The sequence below is a fragment of the Schistocerca piceifrons genome, chromosome 5 (genome assembly GCF_021461385.2).
Source record: "Schistocerca piceifrons isolate TAMUIC-IGC-003096 chromosome 5, iqSchPice1.1, whole genome shotgun sequence".
In the NCBI taxonomy this organism is placed as follows: Eukaryota; Metazoa; Arthropoda; class Insecta; order Orthoptera; family Acrididae; genus Schistocerca; species Schistocerca piceifrons.
This window is the reverse complement of record NC_060142.1, coordinates 186,622,722-186,649,124: the sequence shown is the minus strand read 5'-3', so window position 1 is coordinate 186,649,124 and position 26,403 is coordinate 186,622,722. Positions and strand designations below refer to the sequence as shown.

Sequence of the window (26,403 nt, the reverse complement as noted above, 5' to 3'; positions counted from 1 at the left end):
GCAGGAGACCCGCATTCATATCCCAGTCTAACACAAATTTTCAATTGCTACATTTACATAAATCAGTGCCCACTGGCAGCTAATGTCTTTAATAACTCTGTGTCTTGCTATTAAATGTAGCATAGTAACTTATTCTTTCTTTAGCCTGTATTAAAAGGCGAAAAATCGTCTTTTATCCATTTCAGTAACACAGTTTGGTACAGCTCGCTACAGAATCTGTTCGACTACTCATGGTTGGAGCTGCAAAATCTCGGGAAAGTATGAGGTCTCATTGCATTTGATCACTGTCTCACTACAGATCGGCCAGAATCACTCGATATGCTATGATAATGAAAAATTATTTACTGAGTATGAATGAATTAAATTTCCATGCCATTAAAATTTCCTCAAAGGAGCGGAAATTCAACTACTGGTTGGCACATGTAATGTGACTGACTGCTCTGTCTCCTGAGTGATATTTTTAAGTTGGTCTTTCATTTAATACGAGTTAATGTTTTACCGTACTTCACTGTTAATAATGATATTACTGAATAATAATTAGTCTCCACCAAACTATAATAAGGAAATGCGCGCAATAGCACCTGGTTTACTTACCATATTTCTACGTAGTACAACAGTTTCTAATATATGATACGATGAAGCTAAGGATTTTTAATCTACTCTTTCTCGTTTTTCTTTTTGTTAGAACTGTACATTCAGTATTCGTTACGCTTATTAATACTAACTGGAACTGTCGCTGGAGAATTAAAGATATCCCTGTTAGACGAACAGTTTTAACTCATCAACTAATGATTACACCAGATAAAATCACAGTAGCAACTAACGGTCACTATTAATTCACTTCAAAACGTACTTCAGAATTCACACAACAACTTTAAGATGAATGTACCTTTTTAGCCTATATTCAGAGTACTTGAACGAATTTGGGTGACCTCTTCGTAAGTTCTTAATCTCTGTTGTTAACAAGCAAAGAAAATGAAATTACTTTAGTATATTCTGTATACCTTGTTAGAACGTAAGTCTTCTTGCAGCAAATTGATTAAATTCCATAATACCATATTAAGTAGCTTGAATGTTTCGTAGAAATACTCATCTTCTGTCAATGCCTTTCATTTATATCGAATATGTTAACAGTATATATCGTTACCTCAGATTATTTAAACCAATACAATCTATGAACGCTGAGTGCGTATTACGAAAAAGTTAGAAAATTCAATTTATTTCCTTATTCAGGATTGATCAGGTTCTGATATCTCTCAAAATATTCGATTTTCTCTATGTAGGTCCGTTAGTCGTAATTAATGAGGTCGTAGAAATTTCTTTGTAATGTATCACTTTACGGCGAACGCACTTGGTATACATAACTTAAAATTCCTTAATACTTAATTATACGTAAAATATGAATACTGATTTAGGGTTTTTGACTTTTATAGTGTCATTTTTTTTTTGTCAGTTAAGCTCAGTATTACTCACTTTTTACGGGAGATAGTACTGAGTGCAAATAAATCAATTTAATCTTCTCTTACGGAATCGAAAGAACAATAAAAGTAAAACATAAATCCTGTGTCTCACCGCCACTTTACACCAACCTCAAGACAGTTCATAGACAAAGCTAAGCCTCTTCAGGCGTTGACAGATCGCGAATCCCACCATCTGAAAACGGTCACTCGTCGTTTCAATTATCAGCAGATTAAAGAATGGACACATACAGTTTCTTAATATGATTACCAGTTTCAAGGGAAATTTACTGTCACAGCTATGGCAGATCACCACTATACCACCATTCAAAGCTTTCTGCAGTCTTCCATCATAAGGTTCCCTGATGTACTCATCGATAGGGACTGTAATATCAAGTTCAATAACCACTTACACACCTAGAGACGACACATTGCTCGAGTATTTCCAAACCACCAGCAGCCTTCAAATCAAAATAAAATTCACACTCAATATCCTTTAAGTTCACCAACAGATCTACTAACTTTACTTTAAAGGAAACAAATCCACAACACCAATCAAAATTCCAAAAACATCGAATTATAATAAGAACTTGAGAAGTTAACCTTTTTTTAATTAATTTAATTAATCAGCTTATTCACGCCACCGCTTAAAAAGATCTTCCCAGCTCTACCACAAGCTACCAGGTACCAACGGTTCTGATTATAGCTAAAGGAACCTGTTGTATGGGAATCATCCTAGATTTTCAATAGGTAAATTCGGGCGAAGCGTGCTGACCGCAGGCTTTATAAGCGTAGTTAGACTTAACCGCTAAAGAACATAGTCTTCTTGATCCAAGTCCTCTCCCAGGACGATATCCAATGTGTAATGGTCAAGAAAGAGCTATCTGTCTCTTTCTGTCGATTACGTTAGGAACCAGTCTTAGACAAACATGTGTCGACACTGCAGTTTCAGAACGATCACTTCATTGTATTGGATGGCTGTGGGGCCACTGTGTAGCGGCCAGATCGCAGCACCAGTAGACGATCTCTGGTTCCCAGTTCCCGTCCCACAAGCTCTCTCTCTTGCTGCATTGGTTTCTTAGAAACAGCCATTCTCATATTGGATTTCTACAAGAAATTTCAGTGCAAATGTATAAACAGTTATCCACGTACAATTTTGAATTAATTTACTTCGTAATTTATGATTATTTACGTATTTTCGCAAAAATGTGGATGCGACGAATAGATCAAATCACATGTGAAACATTTTGAGGCAATACATGCATTCTCCAAGTTTCTCATCCGCTAAAGATATCTGCTCTGGGTTTGCTACGAGACTATCATTCCACCACATCCTTGCCACTGAGTTTGATTAACTCTTTCATAGTGGTAACTAGCATGGAGCGGCGTTTCTGACATCCGACCTTACTTTGACTCGATGCCCGGTCGCGCTAGAGTCGTTGCTGGCTCCTCTGAATTCGGCACCCTATACCCTCATGCCACCCATGAATTTCATTATGTATTCTTCCTAATACACAGTACATTGATACTAAGGAAAATTTGGTTATTTTCTGTCGTTTCGGGCATGGTAGCGAAATCAGACACTGGGGACTGTCGTGTGTCAAATGTGCTGTGGTTACTTTTCTATTTTGTAACAACCCTGTATCGTTTTCAGAACCTATGATCTCACATTGCCGTTACGAATTTCATATGGACACTTTCACACGGTCGTTTGACATAGATCCTCTAATACAAAATTTTACTTTCGTGTTGTACTATGGCGGAGAGTTTGTGTGCCTGTAAATTCAAGATATTAGTTTGCTAGTAATATCAAGTTAAGGCATATTTGTTTACCGATTTTTAATTATACAAGTGTAAATGTTGAAACGTATCAGTCAGAGTTGTTTCGTTTTGACACATTTTATGTACTCGCAGTGCTTATATTGCGGCACACAGGTCCTTATAAGTTAATAATAAGCCTCCTGGGAATGGATTAGACAATCAGCTCATTTATTGTGCTTAGCTATATAAGTCCTTCCTGTTTCCCACGTATCCTACAATTTATCACAATGAGTGAATGTGTATGTATGTTCAGTCATTTCAATGGTAAACCAGAGTTAGCCGTGGCCAACCTAACCTCGTTGCGACATCTAACAGGAAACTAAGGCACTGGGCGGGGTTAGACGTGAAGGAAGGTCAGGAAGTTATCGGGGCATGGTTGGTAAGAAATAATCTGATCTCCCCCCTCCACCTGCTAGAAACCGGAACTGTCTCAGGCAAGCACAACGTTCGTCACACTGACAGAAGATGGATAAATTAAGAGACACGCTCTCTTCATCCGTCTTCTTCGCTTGTGGATGCAAGTGCTTGAATGTAAATTGTCTAGTTTGCAGAAGTACTTAATCCATTCTATTTCAGCTTCATTGTGTTAGGGACACATTTCGTTATCCCACATTTTGATTCTTTTTGACAGTTTCGTGCGATGAGGGTAATTATATGACGAATTCTTTGTTCGGACTTGAGCTACCATCATGTGTGACCTTAGTGCAATGCATTAAGTGTTGTGAGTTCCCCTTTTTGCTAATTTATTTACCAACCTATGCATTATGTGGACAATCTTGTGCTGAATTTAGTAGTACATTGATGGAAAAAATGAAATGAAATGATCGTATGACAGTGTTGGCCGGGATGTCCCATTCGGGCTCGACTTCCAAGTGCAAGTTTTATCTCATTCCGCGCCTCATTGGGCGACTTGCAGCCGGTAATGACGATGAAACGGTGATGAGGACAACACAACGCCCAGTCCACGAGCGGAGAAAATCTCCGACCCGGCCAGGAATCGAAGCCGGGCCCAGTGCATGGGAGGCAATCACATTATCACCCAGCTAAGCAGGCAGAAAAAACTCACTACACGAAGAAGGAACTGTGTGACAATAAACCAAAGTTCATAGGGATCTTTCTACATCTGGAGGATGTCTATTCAAATTTGGCGCCACTCACATAATTGTATAAGGATGTAGATACAGCTTTAAATAAACGCTGCAACGGTCGTGAGAGTTAGTTACCTATGAGTTTTGACGTGATGAGTTAATGTTAGTCAAGAACGCCTTCAAAGCGACGAATACCGTTATCCCAGAATTAACATTCAGCTTCTCTTAACCCTATTACACGACTTAGATCAAACTGAGGTGTTGGTAATCGCATGATTGTAACCTTAAACGCATTCTTCACAAACTTCAACTCATCATTTCCAGTCTCAAAGGTAACTAACGCTCACGACCGTTACATCGTGTTTTTAAAGCAAACCTGATTTGCATCCTAATGTTCTTACGTAAGTGGGGCGAAATTTCAATAGACATCGTGTTTCAGATGTAGAAACACACCTACCAACTTCGGTTTATCGTCACACAGTTCCTTCTTCGTGTTGTGATTTTTTTTCGTCAGTATACTACTAAATTTTGCACAAGATTCTCCACACAAAGCATATGTTGGTATTCAATCAAATTAGCAAAAAGGGCCTAGTGCATTGCACTAAGGACACACACAATGGTAGAATTCGTCATCAAATCACCCTCATGGCACGAAACTAATAAAAAGATTCAAAATATGAGATGATGAAACGGTTTCCTACCACGATGAAGCTGGAATAGAATGGATTAAGTACTTCTGCAAAGTGGACTATCACATTCAAACTCTTGTATCCACAACCGAACTAGGGGATGAAGAGAACCTTCAGTGTGATGAACATTGTTCTTGACTGAGGCAGTTCCTAACAGGTGGATGAGAGAGATCTCACTAATTCTTACCAACCACGCCCCGATAACTTCTTAACCTTACTTCATCTCTAACCATGCCTCTGCCATAGGTTTCTGCCAAATCTTGCAACAAGATTAGGTTGGCAAAGGCAAAATTGGTTGCCCATTGAAGTATTTGGACTAACATACACACATTCACTCATTTATGACAATTTGTAGGGTACACGGGGAACGGGAAGAACTCCTATAGTAAAGCACAGTAAATGAGCAGATTGCCTCATACATTCTCAGGAGGCTTTTTATTAACTTAAAGAGGACTGTGCGTCATAATATCAGCACTGCAAGTACGTCAGATGGGTCATCAATATGTGGTTTATGAAACAACTCTGATTCATAAGTTTAAGCATGTACAGTTGTATAAACCGGCAAACAAATATGCCGTAACTTCATATTATTACCAAACTAATATCTTGAATTGGGAGGTATCCAATATTTCCGTCACAATACAACCCCTAAACAAAATTTTGTATTACATAATCGATGTCAGACGACAGTGTGATAGTGTCCATATGAAAATCATAACGACAATGTGAAATCATGTTTTCTTAACATAATACAAGACTGTTACGAAATAAAAGACTAATCACAGCACTTTGACACACAACAATCACCAGAGTCTAATTTCGCTGCTGACCATTACAATCACAACGCTAGAAACGACGGAAAATAACCACATCTTCCTTATTGTCAAAGTACCGTGTATTATGAAGAATTTTAAATTAGTGATCAAATTTGTAAGTGACATGAGGTTATAGCGGATAGTTTTGAGAGCAGCCAGCAACGGCTCTAGCGCGGTCGAGCATAGAGTCGAAGTGAAGTCGGATGACAGCTACATCTCTACACGCTTCTTATCAATATGGATGAGTTCATCAAACACAGTGTCAAGGAAGTGGTGGCATGCCAGTCTCCTTGCAGACCGAGAGTGGTTGGGATACTTGCACAATGTATCTAACATGTCAAAATGTTTGACATGTGTTCTTGGTCTACTTGTCGCCTCCACATGTTTGAGAAATTACATAAACAATCTTACATTACGAAGGAAAGTACTTCAAAATTGTATGAAGATAATTGTTTATACATTTGCACTAAAATCTGTTATAAAAATCCAGTACGAGGATGGCTGTCTCTCAAAAACCGACGGAGCAAGGCAGAGAGCGTGTGGGACGGCAACTGTGGAGCCTGAGATCATCTACTGGCGCTGCTATCTGGTCGCTACACAGTGGACCCAGAGCTATCCACTACAAAGAAGTGATTATTGTAAAACTGCATTATCGACACATGTTTTTCTATGTTTTCTAACGTAATCGACATAAAGAGATAGCTATTTATTGACCATTATACACTGCAGGATGTCTCGCGGAGTGGACTTGAGTCAAAAACCTAACAACATTCACTAGTGGTAAGTCAAGCCATGCGTATGAAGGTTGTGGTTAGCAGACTAGACGCGAGTTTGCCTGAGGTTGGTGTGAAATGGAGGTGACACTTACGATTTATTTTTGCTACGTTTTGTAAGAGGTGTGAAATACCAAGCTTAATTGACAAAATAAGGAACAAACACAAAAAAGACACTATAAAAGTAAAAAACTGTAAATCAGTATTCTTATTTCTGCCTACAAGTGCAAAGGAATTGACAGTGGTATATTTCAAGCGTGTTTGTCGTAAAGTGACAAAGAAGTTTGTACAATTTGTTTAATTACGACTAACAGACTCACACGGAGAACATCTTACAACATTGTCATGAAGCCAGAAACGTTATGCACATCGGGAATTGAGAGATGTCACAAGAATATTTTTTACGATAACCAATCCTGAATACGTGAATAAATTGAATTTTCTAATTATTTATAATAGGTACTCAGCGTTCATAGATAGTATTGGTTTAAATAAACTGAAGTAGCGAAATGTACTGCTAACATCGTCGATAGAAACGAAAGGCAAATGGATAATCTACATTGACAGAAGATGAGCATTTCTATGAATCATTCAAGCTACTTAACGCTGCATACGAAATGTAATCAGTTTACTACATGAAGACGTAGGTTCTAACAAGGTATGGAGCTTACTGGAAAGTAATTTCAAATCATTTGTTTGTTAACAACAGAGATTCATAACTTGCGAAGTGGTCACCCAAATTCGAGCAAGTAATCTGAATATAAGCTAATAAGGTACATTTATCTTAACTTTTTTGCATGAATTCTGAAGTTGGTTTATCAATGAATTAATAGTGACTGTTAGTAGCTACTGTGATTTTATTTGGAGTAATGATTAGTTGAGTTGACGTCATTTTTGAGAATTTAAAACTGTTCGTCTAACAGGGATACGTTTATTTCTCCAGGGACAATTCCAATGAGTACTAAATCGTAACGAATTCTGAATGTGCAGTTCTAACAAAAATGATAACGAGGAAGAGCTGATTAAATATCCTCAGCTACATCCGTATCGGAAATTAGAAACTGTTCTACTACGTGAAACTAGGTTAATTAAATTCGGTGCTATTGCGCGGTTGAGGAGGGTCTAATTACGATAGTATAATACCGTCATTAACAGCAAAGGACAGTAAAATATTAACTCGTATGAAACGAAAGACCAACTTAATAATTTCACTCGGTAGACAGGGCAGGCGGTCACAGTACATGTACCAGCCAGTGGTCGAATATCAGTTTCTTTGAGGTTACTTTGATGCCATGGAAGTTTAATTAGTTCATATATTACTACAATTTTTCTTAATTTTAGTAGGAACTGTATTGTCTGGAAAACATACGCTGAATTATGCACGTGGTCGAGATAATCTGGGTGAAACCAAGAGTTAATATTACGAAGTACTACGATGTTCTGTAGGTCTCCCGGATTGATGTAAACTATACTCGTGGCACGAACTTGCACACACAGTCAAAGTTATTTGGAAGAAGATTATTTCTCTTTCCAAAAGTATTACCAAATCTTACTTATGGACCTACCATCCATTTTTCATTAAATAAGCTTTCATAGCATATCGAGGATTTCCGACCAACCTATAGTGAGAGAGTAATCAAATGCTATGAGATCTCATACTTCGCCGAAATTTTGCGACTTCAGCGACGAGCAATGGAAGTGATTCTGTACCAATCTGTACCTCAAATGTGCTACTGAAAACGATAAAGGACAAATTGTAGCCTTTCAATATAAACTCAAGACATAATAAGTTAATATGCTGCTTTTAACATCAGAGCACAAAGTAATTAAAGCCTTTAGCTCCAAGTAGGCATTGATTTATATCAATGTTGCACTTGAAAATTTTTACCCTACTGGAATATAAACACGGGTCTCCTGCTTACTACGCAGACGCGCTGACCACTACGCTATCCAGACCCAAATTCTCAACTTATATAGTACCCTTACTCATTAGGCTCATTAATCACGGCATCTCGTCGATTCCCATAAGAGTTCGAGTTCACTATGCATCTTCACTGAACCGATCAGTGGCCATCAACGCATTAATTACATATGTGAGGTTTGTCCTCTCGGACATGTAATGTCTGGTATAAGTTCGGAATTTGGGTCTGGCGGTAGTTGTGCAAGAGCAGTCACGGCATCTGTGAATATATTGTCTGGACGGTGTAGTGGTCACTGCATCTGCCTTGTAAGCAGAAGGCCTAATTTCGAATCCTAGACTGGCACAAAGTTTCAACTTGCCCTGTTGATATAAATCAAATCCCACTGGCTACTAATGTTTCAATTACTTTTTGTCATGGTTCATAGTGCCTGCAGTTCTCTTTCGGACATGTGTAAAAGAACTGGTGCCACATATTCTTTTAATGTCCTGACGTTCTTTATTCGTATCTGAGTATCTAAACAACGTATATGAAAATACTTCTGATAGTGTTAACTGGTTAATGCAAAAGCATAGATGTAAGAAACAATTGTTATTAGTACTTAGTCAGTTGCTAGGTTATCTTTTGACATCGAATTTACATAAATAAATTTGAACATTGTTGACATCATCTGCTGTGATCGAAGGTTAGTGAGGTAGTTGTGGCATTACGAGTCGTTGAACCAGATGAGTAGTTGCCGTGTACAGCTGGCTGCTGTTCTGTGACGCACCTCCTCACAGCCAGTGCAATGTCGGCTCAGGCAAGGGTGAGTGACGTGTCCCAGGGCTTAGCGTTTCTCAACGAAGCCTGGAGGTTTTCTCATGGAGATTGAAAAATTGTACATAGGCAGCATTAGTAGTATAAGAAATACATACCACTTCTATCCGCATAAAGGATAAATGCTACACTGAGACCATCCCGAAGTGAATCAAGACACGGATCTGATGATGCGAAATATGACTGTATACGTCTGAGATACAGCATAGGTTCAACAGACAATCTGGACGTACTTCCGCTCTTCGTGCATTTTCACGTATTATTTCTTCTTCTTTTTCACTTCTTCGGCTTGCTGCATAGTCGCAGTAGATAAGGGCAGAGGAAATACGGAACAAGAAGATTCAAAATATTTGTTTGATTTTCGTATTAACATTCTCATAAAATCTCAGTACAACGTTGAACACTAACTGACGATAATGTACTTCCACTGCTTCTAATGATAGTTGCCTGAGTCGTATATACTTTCGAACAAGAAAACTATACATTTCTCTTGACAAGTACTAAACTACGGTGCCAGGTACAGTCTTATCTCCGTAATGCAGCCACTTAAAGGCAAAGGATATCGGTAATCACCTCGTCGCTGTATCCGCGCTTGAAGGTGACTTTCAACAAATCCAAGGAGAGGAGAGTAGAAAACATTAGGGGCTTCTTTGTCACAAGTCTTATAAACCCCACTGTTTAGATTCTTCCCAGTTTCTCGATATCATATCAACATCGTCATGTCTGGACCAGAATTTGCACTGTCGTGAGGTGAAACAGCTTCTCAACCTTAATGAGAGGTATGATGACATACGACTCGATAAGAAAACTAAAAAATTTCCAAAATTGGACAGACACCACGTAGTCGAGCTGTGTTGCTTTCCTGCGTATCACAGTTTTGGCAATAGTACTCCTTTCGTTCACCGTGTGGATGATAGGCATATCTCACTCCTCTAAAGACATTGTGGTATCAGAGACTCTCAGAAATTGCTGCTTGTTGTTACTGCCAGTATCCGATTCTTCAGATCACGTTCGAGTGCTGGAAGCAGCTTCTCATTTAAGTAGCCGGCCGGAGTGGCCTTGCGGTTCTAGGCGCTACAGTCAGGAGCCGAGCGACCGCTACGGTCGGAGGTTCGAATCCTACCTCCGGCATGGATGTGTGTGATGTCCTTAGGTTAGTTAAGTTTAATTAGTTCTAAATTGTAGACGACTGATGACCTCAGAAGTTAAGTCGCATAGTGCTCAGAGCCGTTTGAACCATTTCCCATTTAAGAAGAACATTATGTCTTGGTAGTAGTTAACGTCTGTGCCTCATTTCTGTATGTTCCGCTCTCAAAAAATGTTTTTCTTTGCCTTTGTAAAGACACTGTCACTGAAGTTTTAGTTCAGTCTGAAAAATCCTGCGGCGCCCATTAATACGTGAACCCCGTTTTGGTCACTATGTTGCACCTATTAAAAATTTCAGAGATACCGAGCGTGAAAAAGTCTAAAGCGTCACGACTTGCTGGAGTTGTTTCACCACTTTGATGCTGAAACGACCTGACACGGCTCAGGGAACATAAAGTGCTCCTCATCGTAATCTGCGAGTGCAGCGCTCCCCAGTATCACTTCTCGGCTGCATCTGTCGCGTAAGCCACACAGTTTCTTTACGAAAATCGACACGCTTAAAATAGCTCCGTTCACTCTGTTAGCGATTGTCAAAGTGGAGAGAAGAAAATCGAGAAAAATATTTTGGTCTTTTCGATGACTTGAGCTGAGAATTGCTGTTACACGTAAACTACATAATTCCGAATAGTATATTTGATGAATTATCTACCTGCCCGGATAGTTGCGTTAGTTATCAAGCCGCATGTAGCAAATAGCCTCATATCGAATCCGGGAAGCATATAACACGAAAAGCCGGCATGCCGGAAAGCCTGGATATCGTTTTTAAACGCTTTCCCAGACGGTACTAGATGATTCGGAACACTTCGAAAACATTCTCACCTTTTCTCATGGGGTAATGCTGGTCATAGGAGGATGGAGTACACTGTCTGCATCCCACGGTGGAAGGGATGGCGACAGGCCACCCTCAGTCACAAGCGATACTAAATCTACATTGATTAACTTGCCGACACCGTCTAGGCACGTCATAAGACCAAGGAAAATGGGTAACATGTTGCATAGTCTGTCGTGAAGATATATGGCACTCTGAAAAACTAAGGCTTCAGAGTTACTGTACCAATATGCATGTTACCAAATGTTGTAAATCGAAAAGGACTGCGAGGAGAAAGAAATTACACTGAACGTTTGCAACCAAAACGTCTGGCGTTAATTTTTCTCGTTTGTCATATGTACTACTGTTCTTATAAACCTATGACTCATTAGTTGTGCACCGAATGAGCAAATTTTACCAATTTCATGACTCAGTTATGGAAACTAACAAGTATTTCGAAATACACTATTCTTCTTTAAATGAACAGAATATATTAAAGTGGAATTCGTTAAATAATTAACCCCGGTGACGACTTCTGTTGTACTTACTCTAAGCTACTACATATAGAACAATGCTAATATTACATTGGTGTTAAAAGTAAGGAAATGAATGAATATAGACAAGGTATTGGTGCCTAACAGCGCAAAATAATAGTTAACATACCTTTGGGATAAAATAGTAACTATAATAGTCATGAGAATGAAAACTGACTTTTAAAAATTAGAATCTGTCATATGTGTTCTGGGCAGTAATGATAAAGGATCGTTTTGATATTTCTATGCCTGAGAAAGAATTGTGTGGTGGAACGGTTCTTGGTGAGATCCGAGAAGTGGCAGCATTCTTCCTCTGCTCATATCACACAATGACACATACTCCGTAGAATTCTAATCCGTGTAACTTGTGAACATTTCATTTAATGAACTTCGAGAACTGCTATAATTTTACTTCAGCAGCTCTATACGGACGTATTTTACACCTATTAGGCGTAAGTCGAAACTAAATGGATCTAGAAATGATCATCATACGGACCACACAGTCTCATCCTTATTCCTCTCGTCAGACAGCCACTGAATATGAGAAGCACCCAGCACACATCTAAATTTATGCATCCTCATACATGGAGAAGCCTCAACGACACTATACCCTTTCCACGAAGATCATCTGTTTGTAAATGCTATCCCTTGCGGTTAGTAATGAATGGATGACGTGAATAAACGCGACCCGCGCGGGGTAGCCCCGAGGTCTGGGGTGTCTTGTAACGGTTGGTGTGGCTCCCATCGTCGGAGGTTCGAGTCCTCTCTCGGGCATGGCTGTGTGTTGTCCTTAGCGTATGTTGGTATAAGTTAGATTAAGTATTGTGTAAGCTTAGGAACCGATGACCTCAGCAGTTTTTCCCTTAGAACTTACCACAAATTTTCAAATTTTTTAATCATTGTGCAAACTAAGCTGGGTTAATCTGTAAACAGCTCAGGGTGCTGTCAGTTAAGGATTTTAAAATCTCGAAACCGGTGGTGGTTATAACAAATAATCTCTGTAAATAAGTATCCGATGGAAAGCAGGAAATCCGGAATCGGATTCCGGTCTGGCACAAGCTTTCAGAAGTCATGATACTAGTTATACCCTATTTCAGGATTTTATGGGCTTACGTAACTGATACAGTTTCATATTACTGTGTTTCAGTCACATTCTACGTCGCTTCTTGGTACAACAGCTAATTAATTATACAAGAAAACCACAGCATTTGGGATATTCTGCACTCCGAAACTTTGTGTTTATTGTATCAGAAAAAATACCTGAATTGGACGTACACATAAATAAATGTGACGCCATTGTGAGAAGATGAGACATTAATGGTATCGAGCAATACTGTTTTCGTAAAAACCCTGAAAACATAACGTACATCGTATATGCTGGTATACAGTTGCGCTTTCAGAAACCTTCAGATATCAATTAGACCGTAGAACAACGGTCTCCTTTCTTTCTCTAACTTCTAGCTAATTTTCGGGCTATGGCACTTGTGAATTCGTTCCAGTTCTTTTAATATTTCAAACAAAAATTTTACTACACTTAATGAAAGTATTAGAGGTCGTAACATGACCATTTGCCTCTAAATATCACCCGCCGAGGAGCAAAACACATTGATTGCCTATCCCATCAACTGAACAAAACAAGCCACTATATCTTGCTCAAGTCTCCTCGTGTTTCAAATCTCACATGTCAAATTGCACAAGTTCGCATGTCGTCAAACGCAGATTACATGTGTCAGATAAGAAAAAAGCACGTCATAGAAGTTTCACATGCAATGGTCCATTTCGTTATTATCAGTCTGCTGACGCTCGTATTGTTCTGATTGACGTCTGCATTTGTTACCAGTTATCTATATAAGCGGTAAGAAAGTCAGCCTAAGGCACCTTGTGTGGAAAACGTTTGGAGAGCAACATGAAGGGTAGGTCTCTCAGCTCTTATTGCAGATAGATCTATACGTTCCCTTTAACACAATTTCTGTTATAGAACAAATACTGTTACCTCCAGAAAATGTTAGGCGTCGCAGTCATTGGTACGCTGGGCCCTCGCTTGTGAAAAGCGAAATGCAAAGCTCATCTGGCCAAAGTGATCCAGGTTTTCCTTTGTGTTCTTGAACCTAATATGACTGATGAGGTGGTTTCTTTGTTTGAAACATAGATAATTTCCTTCTCCGTCTTCGCTCTGTACGAGAATATGCTCTATTGAAATCATCACCGACGGGACGCTAAACACTAATCTTATGTAGTGATGTACAGTCATGAAAAAGTAACACTAATCTGAAGTTAACTTCACTTCTTGCGTGCAATATTTTCTGGTATTTGTCTTTATTCAAGGCGAGAGATTTTAGCAGTGATTCACATACTAGACATAGAGGAAAATTGACGATTTAGACGCTTCACGAACAATTCATTCATTAATGTCAGAGTGTATTTTCTACTTATTTAAAACATATGTGAACTTTATTCTATATAGTAGAGACCAAAGATGAAATTAAACCTGAATCCATGAAAGTAGTTACGACTAGCCCTGGAGTCATTGAGCTCTCAGGTTTTCACGTGCATCTGACAGCAGCTACATTCGATTAATGACTTCATAAATCCACAGTCTGAGATTTACTTCTTCACACTCGTAGTCTTCAATCATCTAATCACGAGTGATGTTAACTACTAATCTTCCTATGAAGTGATATGCGAATATAGTTAGTCAACGACACCATGTTGCAGAATGGGATTGAACCTGTCATACTGAAGTGAAAGAAAATAAAGAACTGGCCTATGATTGTATTTCACTATTAGTGTGTAATGTTACTGCAATGTATGATTTCTGTTTGGTTTTTAACAATGAACACCGGATCTCTAAGGGAACGGATTATCGTGTCGCATTACATGTCTGGTGGGTTTTGTTCTAAATCCATTCATTAAGAGCTGTATTATGGTATGGTGTTACACTAGTGTGTTGAAATTTTATTACTCTTTCAGGACTATCACTTGTGTGTGCCGTATTGGTGGCTATGATCGGAGGCAGCAGTGCCGCTTCCATCCGCAAAGTGACTGTGGTAAGTGTTCACAAAGAATAGCCAGAGTATATAATATATCCCAACGTAGTATGACTGCTTGTTTAGTAGCCGATTATATACACTTTTCATCCAGTAACAAAAAGAGCCATCATTTAATAACAATCGATGCTTCGTGTTTATTCAAATTCTCTCTAACTTCCAAGCACAGAACACAGATAATATAAGATTCTCCTAATTTAATTTTTACCCTTTCAACAGCTACTTCGATACGTTATCTATTAATCAAGGTAACAATGCAATAAACATAGTAATTTAAGATTGATTCATTTTGTCTGCGTGACACTGGACACAACATAGATATCTTACTGGTATTTTGCCTCAAAGTTAAACACTGAAGTTAGGATCATAACAGTAGTAAACATACAGATGGGTTACTTGTGTGAAATGCCAAGTATCACAGTTATATATGAGGTTAAATATCGTGTAACGGAAATCTGTTATACGTCATCCAAACTAAGGCATATTGTTCATTCCCTGCAAATGAGATATTTTCTCTGATACTTTTTTCTCACAACGCATGAAAACTTTATTCAGGAGACGGGAATTTCTACATTCTAGCAGACAGGCTACCACTTTATTTATAGCATTCATTAGATAAATACACAGAGAGAATATTGTTCAATATTTCTATTTCGTACATCTTACCGGTGGTAGACAATACACTGGAGCCTAATAATCGATGGAAAAATATAGGTTCCTGTGAGCTTTTCCAGATACGATATTTGCCGCCACTGAATTAATCACCTTTTACTATCTACACTTTACCACATGGTAAAGCTCATCAGCTACGAAAATGTATATTCACCGATTTCATCAAATTCGCGTTGTCCTACACCTACTTCTCAGATAGGTGCATGCCAAAAATGAATAGACGTAACAAAATGAACAACACTAGTTACATTTTCACTATTGTCGGTATTTACCTAACGAAACAAAACGGCTATTGTGTTGATACTGATTTCCTAATACATCGTTTATTTTAAAATTCCAGTTTGGCAATTTTAGTATTATGTAAAACAGTGTGAATGTATCATCTTCCAATAAATGTAACTGTGTCAGTAAAACGTCATGCATATATCGAAAATACATATCACAAACATGGTATTCTGATGTGTAGTACTGACTGACGACGGGATGTTGAGGAAACTACTTGCATTCACAGATGATCCAGGAATATCGAAACTAGTCCGAGTGTACGGAAAATTTCCAACTAGGTTTGAAAAATAAACAATATAATACAATTGTTCTTGAAATTTCATGGAATTATTAGCGATGAGCAATATCATCTAGGGGTCTAGGGATCAGAAAAGCCATTTCCGTGAGTGATTAAGACTGAAACGGAAGAATTACATTTCTACTTTTACGTGAACGTTCTGTAAATTAGAACAATCGATTATATAAGCAGTTAGAGCTGATAAGGAGTAAATTTCTTTCAGATGAGCGCAACATGCCAGGGAGCGTCCGGTCCATTTCCCAACCCCAACAGCTGCAGGAGCTTCCTACAGTGTGAGCCATCAGGCGCAGCCACGGTCATCCCGTGCCCAGCAAACCTCGAGTTCAGTCCAAAGCTGAGGGTGTGCGACTACCCAGAGAGAGCTGGCTGTTCTTCATCCTCGTCTGCTCCTGCTGACGACGACAATGGCAATGAAACTGGTGGTGGCTCAAACGATAGTGGAGTTTCACCTGCGCCACCATCTGACGACGTCCCCACTTGTCCAGCATGGAATCCAGATGACGTCACCCAGCTTCCCAATCCAAAGGACTGCAGCAGCTTCTACAAGTGTGACGAGAACGGCGTTGCCTGGCTTATTCCATGCCCAGCCGGCCTAGAGTACAATGCAGAGCTAAGGGTGTGTGACTACCCAGAAAATGCTGGTTGCTCGACTTCGTCCTCACCAAGCAACCCGCCTGATGATACTCCTTCCGAGGGAGAGCAGGATGACGGAAATTCAGAGGGAGGCAGTGACATAAATCCACAAGCACCAACTGGAGATGTTCCCAGTTGTCCAGCATGGAATCCAGAGGATGTCACCCAGCATCCTAATCCCAGTGATTGCAGCTCCTTCTACAAGTGTGACGAGAATGGTGTGGCTTGGCTCATACCATGCCCAGCTGGTCTTGAATACAATGCCAAGCTGCGAGTCTGTGATTATCCTCAAAGTGCTGGCTGCTCATCATCAGCTGTTCCAAGTAACCCATCTGGTGACGAATCCTCTGATGGCGATCAGAACAACGGAAATGCTGACTCTGGTAACGGAGAAAGCCCACAGCGACCACCTGGAGATGCTCCCACCTGTCCAGCATGGAATCCAAATGACGTCACCCAACTGCCTAACCCCAGTGACTGTAACAGCTTCTACAAGTGCGACGAGAACGGTGTGGCGTGGTTGATCCCGTGCCCAGCTGGCCTGCAGTACAACGCCGAGCTGAGGGTGTGTGATTACCCTGGACATGCTGGTTGTTCCGTCTAACTTTTTTGAGGACTGCCGTAAGATGATACCTGCTAGATCTGCATTATTGTGGTACTGGATACTTTAGATAAGTATTTAAGAATGCTATTTGATCTGTGCTGTTCGTGATTAATTTGTATTATTTATTGCCTGATGTCTCACGACGCAGTTCTGGAAAAGAATAAGATTTATGTATTAAGCTGTTGTAATTATAAGCATAACAAGACTGTTTGGTATGAGATGAAACAATAAAATATATACCACATAACTGTTTTATATTCCGTTCAGTAACACAAACGTTGCCGTACCTAATGTAAGTGTACTCTAGCCATTTCGAGGAATGGCTATGAGAAAATTACATGTCTCGGATTGGCACATTGGAACATTAATCCTGTGATCTGTAATTACAAGGAAGCGCATAGTCGTACATAGAGGATTTTATGTCGTTTAGAATTCATAATTTGCATCACCTTTGCGATTGTTTACGCCGTCATTAAACACACGTCCATTTCATATATCCCAAGCTTCTTTCCCTGCAATTTTTCCATATCTGTATATACGTTTCAGTTGTAGCGTACGATCCTTCATGAACAGAATTGTCACATTTATTAATAAATGCCATACTATTACGACGTGAATGAATGAACTTGTTGGAGGTAATCATAAATTTCGACCCCATCCATACTTTTGTACAACAAACGGAGACATGACAACAATCGACGCAGTGCCTCAAATTTTTAGGTGTACTTATTGACGAAGACTTGGACTGGGAGGTACTGAGCTCCACGACAGTTAAGTTGAGCTACATTTTATTCCTACAATTGCTAGTCTTGGAAAGAAACAAATCAACCTCCTCTCATATGCTGTGCATTTCCACTAAACAAAATCTTATGGAATAACTTACTGGGGTAACTCATCATTTATAAAGTACTTTTTGCACAAAAGCGAGCAGTAAGGATAATACGTTGTGTTCATCCATACCCTTTATGTGGACGTCTGTTCAAAGAGTCGGGCATCTTAACTGCACTATCACAGCACATACAGGGGTGCAACGAAACTGAGGAAACACCAATTACACACACATTACTAGGTATATTAAGGCATTCATAACGTCTCTAAGTCGTCTCTGTATCAATGAGTGCAGGTCCGGTATGGTTTTGGAGGGAATCTTACAGCGCTCTGACTGTAAAATAGTGACTATTTCAGGTGACGATGATGGAGGAGCCGGCCGCTGTGACCGAGCGGTTCTAGGCGCTTCAGTCCGGAACCGCGCTGCTGCTACGGTAGCAGGTTCGAATAATGCCTCGGGCATGGATGTGTGTGATGTCCTTAAGTTAGTTATGTTTAAGTGGTTCTCCATCATCCATTTGATGATGGAGGTGGATGACCATCGAGCACCTTTCTCTCCAAAGTGTACCACAAAGGCTCACAACATTGAGATATGTCGATCTTGATAGCCAGGGAAGGTGAGACCATTCAGCCGCCTGCCACAAAACACTTCTGGATAATGCGAGATGTATTTCCAACATGATGGATGTCCGGCACATAGCTCGCGTGCGGATGAAGCGGTATTGAATAGCATATTTCATGACAGGTGGATTGGTCGTCGAAGCACCATACCATTGGCCCGCACGTTCGCCGGGCCTGACGTACCCGGATTTCTTTCTGGGGGGAAAGTTGAAGGATATTTGCTATCGTGATCCACCGACAACGCCCGACAATGTGCGTCAGCGCATTGTCAATGCATGTATGAACATTACGGAAGGCGAACTACTCACTGTTGAGAGAAATGTCGTTACACGTATTGCCAAATGCATTGATGTTGACGCACATCATTTTCAGCATTTATTTCATTAATGTGGTATTTACAGGTAATCACGCTGCAACAGCATCCGTTCTCAGAAATGATCAGTTCACAAGGTACATCTATCACATTGGAACAACCGAAATAAAATGCTCAAACGTACATACGTTCTGTATTTTAATTTAAAAGACCTACCTGTTACCAACTGTTCGTATAAAATTGTGAGCCATATGTTTGTGACTATTACAGCGCCATCTAATACAAAGCGTAAAAAGTGGTCCAACTAAAACATTCATATTTCTTTACGTTCTACACGAATATGTAATAAAAATGGGGGTTCCTATTTAAAAAACGCAGTTGATATCCGTTTGATCTATGGCAGCGCTATCTACTGGGCCAACCATAGCGCCATCTGGTTTCCTCCCTTCAAGCTAGACAAGTTTCGTTTTTAGTAGTTTTTTCGTTTGACGCTTATTTCGTGAAATATTTGGCCCAGTCACGATCAATGGACCACCATGTATGGCAGCCTCTTCTTTAAATGCAGGTTCCCTTGGAAGGAGGTGCCATGTATAAATTATGCCTGTCCTTTGGAAGTCAGATCTGGAAACTGGAGAGATTGAATAACAGTCCCTAACCATTCTTTCCACCAACCTTACATCTTCCAAAGTTGTGTCCCCAGTGCAGAAGACAGTTCATCGGTCGTGGGATCTTCTTCGGCGGAGGCTTCCATGCCGTCATCTGGAACCTGTGAGTGCGCTTTTCATGGGATGCCACTTACCCCGGTTAGTGTCCTTACCTACAGAGGGCAAGATCTGTAGTACGGAGAATGATGGCAGGCGACAGTTCTCATTACTGTATCCTGTTTTATTATATTTAAACAATCACACTTTTTACACTGCCTTTTACAACACTCCATATATTTGTACGGTAACTTTTCTGACAACCTTCGACACAGAGTAGATGTCCACCCCGAAACAGAGATACATGTCCGGCTCTGAAAAGCGCCCGAAACAGCCTCACACGTCCAGCTCTCTAAACGACCGAAACAGAGTTGCGTGACCGGATCTTCAGGACGCCTGAAATAGTCTGACTAGTGCAGCTGAAGTACTTCCTCTCCGAGGCGCGCCAAAGCGACCCGAAGGCGCCCGAAGCACTTTGGTTGCAATATCGTTACTCTTATGTTTCTCAAAACTAGTGAAATATAATAAACAAAAACGGAAGACTCGTAGGGTAACCGTGACAGACTGTCATAGTGAAAAATGGATTAAATACTATGAACAGTGTGTAAACAAGCAATAAGATAAGTTAGGCGTTTCGGCACCAAACACCTGAATGTGCCGACCAATCAGAAGCAAGTTCACTACAATTTGCGGACTCTACCACGGAAATTGTATGTACTGTGCCATTTGTCGCTTGTACCTCACTCCACGTTTGTACCATATGCTACTTCACGTGTATCAAGCTGCATCAAGGTGAGCTTCTAGCAAAATAAAATACTGGCGGCCACTGCCAGGAATATCACACTAGACTTCATCACAAAAAACAGCAGACTTCTACCCAGCTGTCTAATGAGCTCTAGCTTGACACCAATGAAGTCGGAAATGGCGGTGGTTGGGGTCAGTGGATTTCACCTTCTCATAGCACTATTACACCACCTCGTTCAAACTCTGTGAGGTGTTGAAAATGGCGTATTTGTTGCCTTAAAGGCATTCTTGATGAATAAAAACACCATGTCCAATCTTAAAGATAACTAACGCTCACGAACGTAGCAGCGTGTATTTCAAGCAAATCTGATTTTTATGCTCATAGTGCCGCTACTTGTGCCACACTTATGCGATAGGCAGGATATTTGAATAGACCTCTTTCAGATGGAGAAACATGCCTACATGCTCTCGTTTATTGACGCACAATTTCTTCTTGGTATTGTGATTTTTTGCATGAGTGTAGCACTAAATTTGGCACAATATTCTCCACATAATACATAGGTTAGTAAACAATCACATTAGCAGAAAGGGAACCTCAGAAAGCCAAGTGCATTGCACTAAGGACACAATTGGTGCTAGCTGACGTCAGAACAAAGAATTCACCTCGAAATTACCATATTGCCATGAAGTTAATGAAAAAAATCAAAATGTGGGATGATGGACCATTTTCGTCACATAATGAACTGAAATATAATGCAGTAGGTAGTTCCTAAAGGTATACTATCACATTCAAGCACTTTTATGCACAACCAGGCAAGACGGCTTACTGCGTATCTCTTCACTTATCCATTGGCCGTCAGTGTGATGAACATTATTTTTGACTGAGGCTGCTCCAGTTACTTAACAGGTGAAGAAGAGATATACCATTATGCCCTAGAGCCACCTCTAACGTGCCCACTGCCTGAGTCCTTTGCTAAATCTAGCAACAAGGTTAGGTTGGCAATGGCTAACAGTTGTTGCCCACTGAAATATTTGAATCACATGTAGAACACGTTCACTCATTTATGATAATTTGTAGGTCATGTGGGAAACGGGAAGGACTTATATAGGTGACCACAATAAATGAACGGATTGGTTCAGGAGGCTTATTATTAACTTAAGTAGAACTGTGCCTCATAATATCAGCACTACAATTACGTAAAATGTATTTTAAATGTAATGTTTACGAAATTACTCTGACACATTTCCACATTTATACTTGTACAAACAGAAATCGGCCAACAAATATGCCGTAACTTGATGTTGGTATGAAACTAACACTTGTAAGTAGGCTGTTTAGGTGTTTATGTTGGTAACGCCACGTAGCGCTATGTATGAAAATCTTGTTGGTGACGCCACGTAGCGCTCTGTATGAAAATCACTGACTGTGCTGTGTGCAGTCTGTGGCTGGTTTGCATTGTTGGAATATTGTAGTGTTGAGCAGTTGGATGTTAACAGCGCATAGCGTTGCGCAATTGGAGGTGAGCCGCCAGCAGTGGTGGATGTGGGGAGAGAGATGGCAGAATTTTGAGAGCGGAAGATCTGGACGTGTGTCCACCAGAAAGAGTAAATTTGTAAGACTGGATGTCATGAACTGATATATATATATCATGACTTTTGAACACTATTAAGGTAAATACATTTTTTGTTCTCTATCAAAATCTTTCATTTGGTAACTATGCCCATCAGTAGTTAGTGCCTTCAGTAGTTAGAATCTTTTATTTAGCTGGCAGTATTGGCGCTCGCTGTTTTGCAGTAGTTAGAGTAACGAAGACTTTTGTGAGGTAAGTGATTCATGAAAGGTATAGGTTATTGTTAGTCAGGGCCATTCTTTTCTGGGGTTACTGAAAGTCAGATTGCGTTGCGCTAAAAATCTTCTGTATCAGTTTAGTGAATGTCTGAGTACGTTCAGTCTTGCTCAGCCGTTTGAAGATCAAATAACGTAGGGGTTTATCAGCACAGTCATTCATTAATTTTTCAAAGGGGGCTGTTCATATGTCAACCCTTAGCCGAGGATACCTCACTAGAATCTTCTGATTTTTCCTTGTAGTTTGTGTAATTAGTGTAGCCATTGTTTATTGCTAGCGCGTAATTATAGAGAGAATTTCCTTTGTAGTTGTAGTTTTTCATTGTTGTACAGTAAAACGGTTGTGGCATGCATGTAGATTTGCACCAAGTATTTCGCAGCTGCGCTTGCAATTAACCAGATATTATTTTGAGTGCTATGCTAATGTGTTTTCTTGTTTTTGTTCTTCAAATTGTGCTTTTCTTGTCATCGTGTGAAATATGTGATAATTAAGGCGTGTGAAAAACGTAACACTAGGCTCCAAAGTAAATTGAGAAATGATAGTGAGAACGATTGTAGCTTATCAGCACCACTGTGTAATGAATTAACAGACATTCTACGTAGTAATTTGGTAATTGTGCATAGGGAAATGGAGCGGGCGGCAAAGAATGGTGTAGACAGTGAAACAAATAGTGAACACGGAAACATTATCAATCGATCGGTCGGAAACAGCTCGCCTCCGGAATCCGAATTGACATGACGCAATCTTGCAAATACTGTACATTTAGGTTTTCGGTCCTCACCGTTTTCTCAAATAAGTCAAGACACATTTTCTGCTTGTCAAAATGTGAATGTTGCCGATGCAAATGCACTGCCGAAAAGCATAGAGAAACAGATTCCAGACACTAATACATTATTATTGCAATTAATACAACAAATGCAAAAAAATCAGAGACAAGCACAGCAACGGTTAGACACAATGGAACAAAATCTTCAAAAGTTAGACACAATGGAACAACACCAGATACAAACACAGCAACAGTTAGACGCAATGGAACAAAATTAAAACCAGTCACAGCAACACTTTCAAATGTTAAACACCACGCTTGACCAAACACGTGAAGGTTTAACTGCTGAGTTACTTAAAATCGAATCGAAATATCAAAAAGTCTGTAATGACATAAAAACACAAATTTGTTTGCATTTCCAACCTGTTTTCTCATGAAAATGGATTGCAGAATCACGAAGCAACCGTATAAGAACTGCAAATTATTGTTCATGAAAATCTTGACACCTTGCAAGATAAAATTGACTCAGTTGCATGTACATATTCGGTTACGCAACTTGCAAAAACTCAAGGAAACTTAAAGGACATGGTAGATACGCTTTCAACACAAATGGACATTCTGAAAGTTGGTTCAGAAAAACACACTGAGGAAATAAGTTCTCTATTGGAGAAAGCAGCCGAACTTTCGGATCATTTCACCAACTTATCTACAAATGTAGATGATGATATGAATGACACAAGACCCATAGCCTTCACCGACACAGAAGAGTATGAACAAATTAGAAAATTCAAACAAAATCAAAATCAAATCAATACACAGTACAAAAGATAAATCCGGGAAGTACAAGATCAGTTAGCAGAAGTAATACAAGAATTACATATTTCAGAGGACACTCGCGCTCCAAAACAGGAAGAGGGACGTAGAAATACGGAACAGCCACAAAATATTAACACAGGGAACTTCGGAAATTATGAAATAAATAGGCAAGGTGCACCGAATTTTGTGATGGAACTGCCAAAAAGAAGCAACAATGACCGATATGCGACTTGTCGACATGATGATTTTGACTATAAGCTGTTTATTACTACGCGTAAATTCAAAACACTTAAGAATTCCGGCAACGACAATCATCCACAAGCGTGGCTTCATCAATTCTCTCATTGTTTTCCTCCCAACTGGACATTAGAGCACAGATTAGAATTTATGTTTGGCCATTTAGAGAATGAACCAGATGTAAGAATGGGACCGGACATTCACGATTGTCACAGTGATGGAGAATTTTATCATGCCTTCCTATCAGTATATTGGTCTCAAGCTACACAAAACCGAGTAAAACATAGCATCATAATAATGAAATATTTCTAACAATCTGAATTTTCCAGTATTGTGAAATATTTTGAAGACATGTTGCACAAGAATCTGTACCTGTCAAACCCATACAGCCCCTCAGAACTCATCCGCATTTGCTTAATCAAATTGCCTGAACATTAACGACATATTATTTTGGCAGGACGTTGCATTGACGACATTGAAACTTTTCAGGGGCTGTTACAAGAATTGGAAATTGACAATGACAATAGCGGGATGCGAAAACAGGAACACAACAGTTACAGGACACATCCGTCACAAATAACATAGACGCTAACCTTGAGAAAAATTTTACCATTCCTTACCGACGTATACAACATGATAATTATTTTGAAATTGAAACTCTGCGCACTAGAAAGGGTAGAGGATTGCACCACATTTCACATGTAAAACCGTTTCTTGAGAGATAATTGTGGTGTCACCGCCAGACACCACACTTGCTAGGTGGTAGCCTGTAAATCGGCCGCGGTCCGTTAGTATAAGTCGGACCCGCGTGTCGCCACTATCAGTGATTGCAGACCGAGCGCCGCCACACGGGAGGTCTGGTCAAGAGAGACTCCCTAGCTCTCGCCCCAGTTGTAGAGCCGACTTTGCTAGCGATGGTTCACTGTCCATACGCTCTCATTTGCCGAGACGACAGTTTAGCATAGCCTTCAACTACGTCATTTGTTACGACCTAGCAAGGCGCCATATTCAGTTACTATGTATCCTGAACAGATAATATTGTGAATCAGGTATTGTCAAGAGCGACGTTCATCATTAATGGATTAAAGTTAAGTATCAAACTAATTATGTCCGCTTTCTGAATTCTAATTCCTTGTCATGTTCCAGACCTCACGTCAGTATAGTCCTTCCCTTCTCACGCCAGCCTGCGTGAGCTAAAACGCGTGCATTTCGGCCTCCTCTAGTAACACGGTGTTGGTTCTTCTGCCAACACAACATTGGCGACGAGCAGTAAGAACGGTGTTCTTATTTATACTGCCCTGATTTAATTGTGTCATGGCTTCGCCACAATCTCCAGATGTACTGTCCGAATTTTATCGATTACAGAATCAGCAGATGTAGGCATTACTGGATGCCCTTGGACAGCTCGTCCAGGGTCAACGTGCAGTGCACCGCTAACGTAGCCACAACACGCAGTTGCACCACCCTTTCGGCCTTTTGATGCTGCACTGGAAAGCTGGACAGAGTGGTCACGCCAATCTGGATTTCATCTCGCCGCCTACAGAATTCAAGGTAACGATCGGCAGCCATTTCTTTTGTCATCCTTCGGTGTGCAAACCTACCGTGTCATAGTCAAATTATTTCCCCGACGTAGAAACTCTGTCCTACAAAGGAATTTTGTCTGCATTAGACGCATATTTCAAACAATCAGTCAATGTAGTTGCGAAACGGTATACCTTCTTTTATACAAAATGTACGGCACGTCAAACTAATCGGGAGTGGGTTGCAACCTTGCAAGGCCATACTAGGGATTGTGCTTTTGAGTGTCAATGAGGACTCCGTTATTCAGATACTATGGTACGTGATGCAACTGCACAGAACGTTTCTGATGTTCGTATAAGGGAACAGATTTTGAAACTAGTCAGTCCCTCCCTTCATCAAGTGATGGGCATATTGGATTCGCAGGACACACATGACTTTGCTCAGGAATCATTTGAAACTTCGACAGCCGTGTGTCAAGTTAACTGGCCCGCCCGGCGAGCTGCACGGAGCAGTAAACCGCGCCGCTGCCGCCAGGATCTCAGACACGTGTGCCGCGCCGGCAAGCAAATGCAGTGCTCAAATCATGCCTGTGGTGCGCTACTAAA

General features: G+C 40.2%; 1 protein-coding gene across 1 annotated transcript in view; it reads left to right on the top strand.

Annotated features, from left to right (window-relative positions):
* The first annotated feature begins 14,867 nt into the window (after positions 1–14,867).
* The window catches only part of LOC124798870 (chondroitin proteoglycan-2-like), a 41,337-nt gene continuing 29,801 nt past the window's right edge, over positions 14,868–26,403 (top strand). The window contains exons 1-2 of the mRNA XM_047262403.1: positions 14,868–14,912; positions 16,370–17,365. Of these exons, the coding sequence (XP_047118359.1) occupies positions 14,868–14,912; positions 16,370–17,365 (1,041 nt within the window). The remainder of the gene's footprint in view (positions 14,913–16,369; positions 17,366–26,403) is intronic.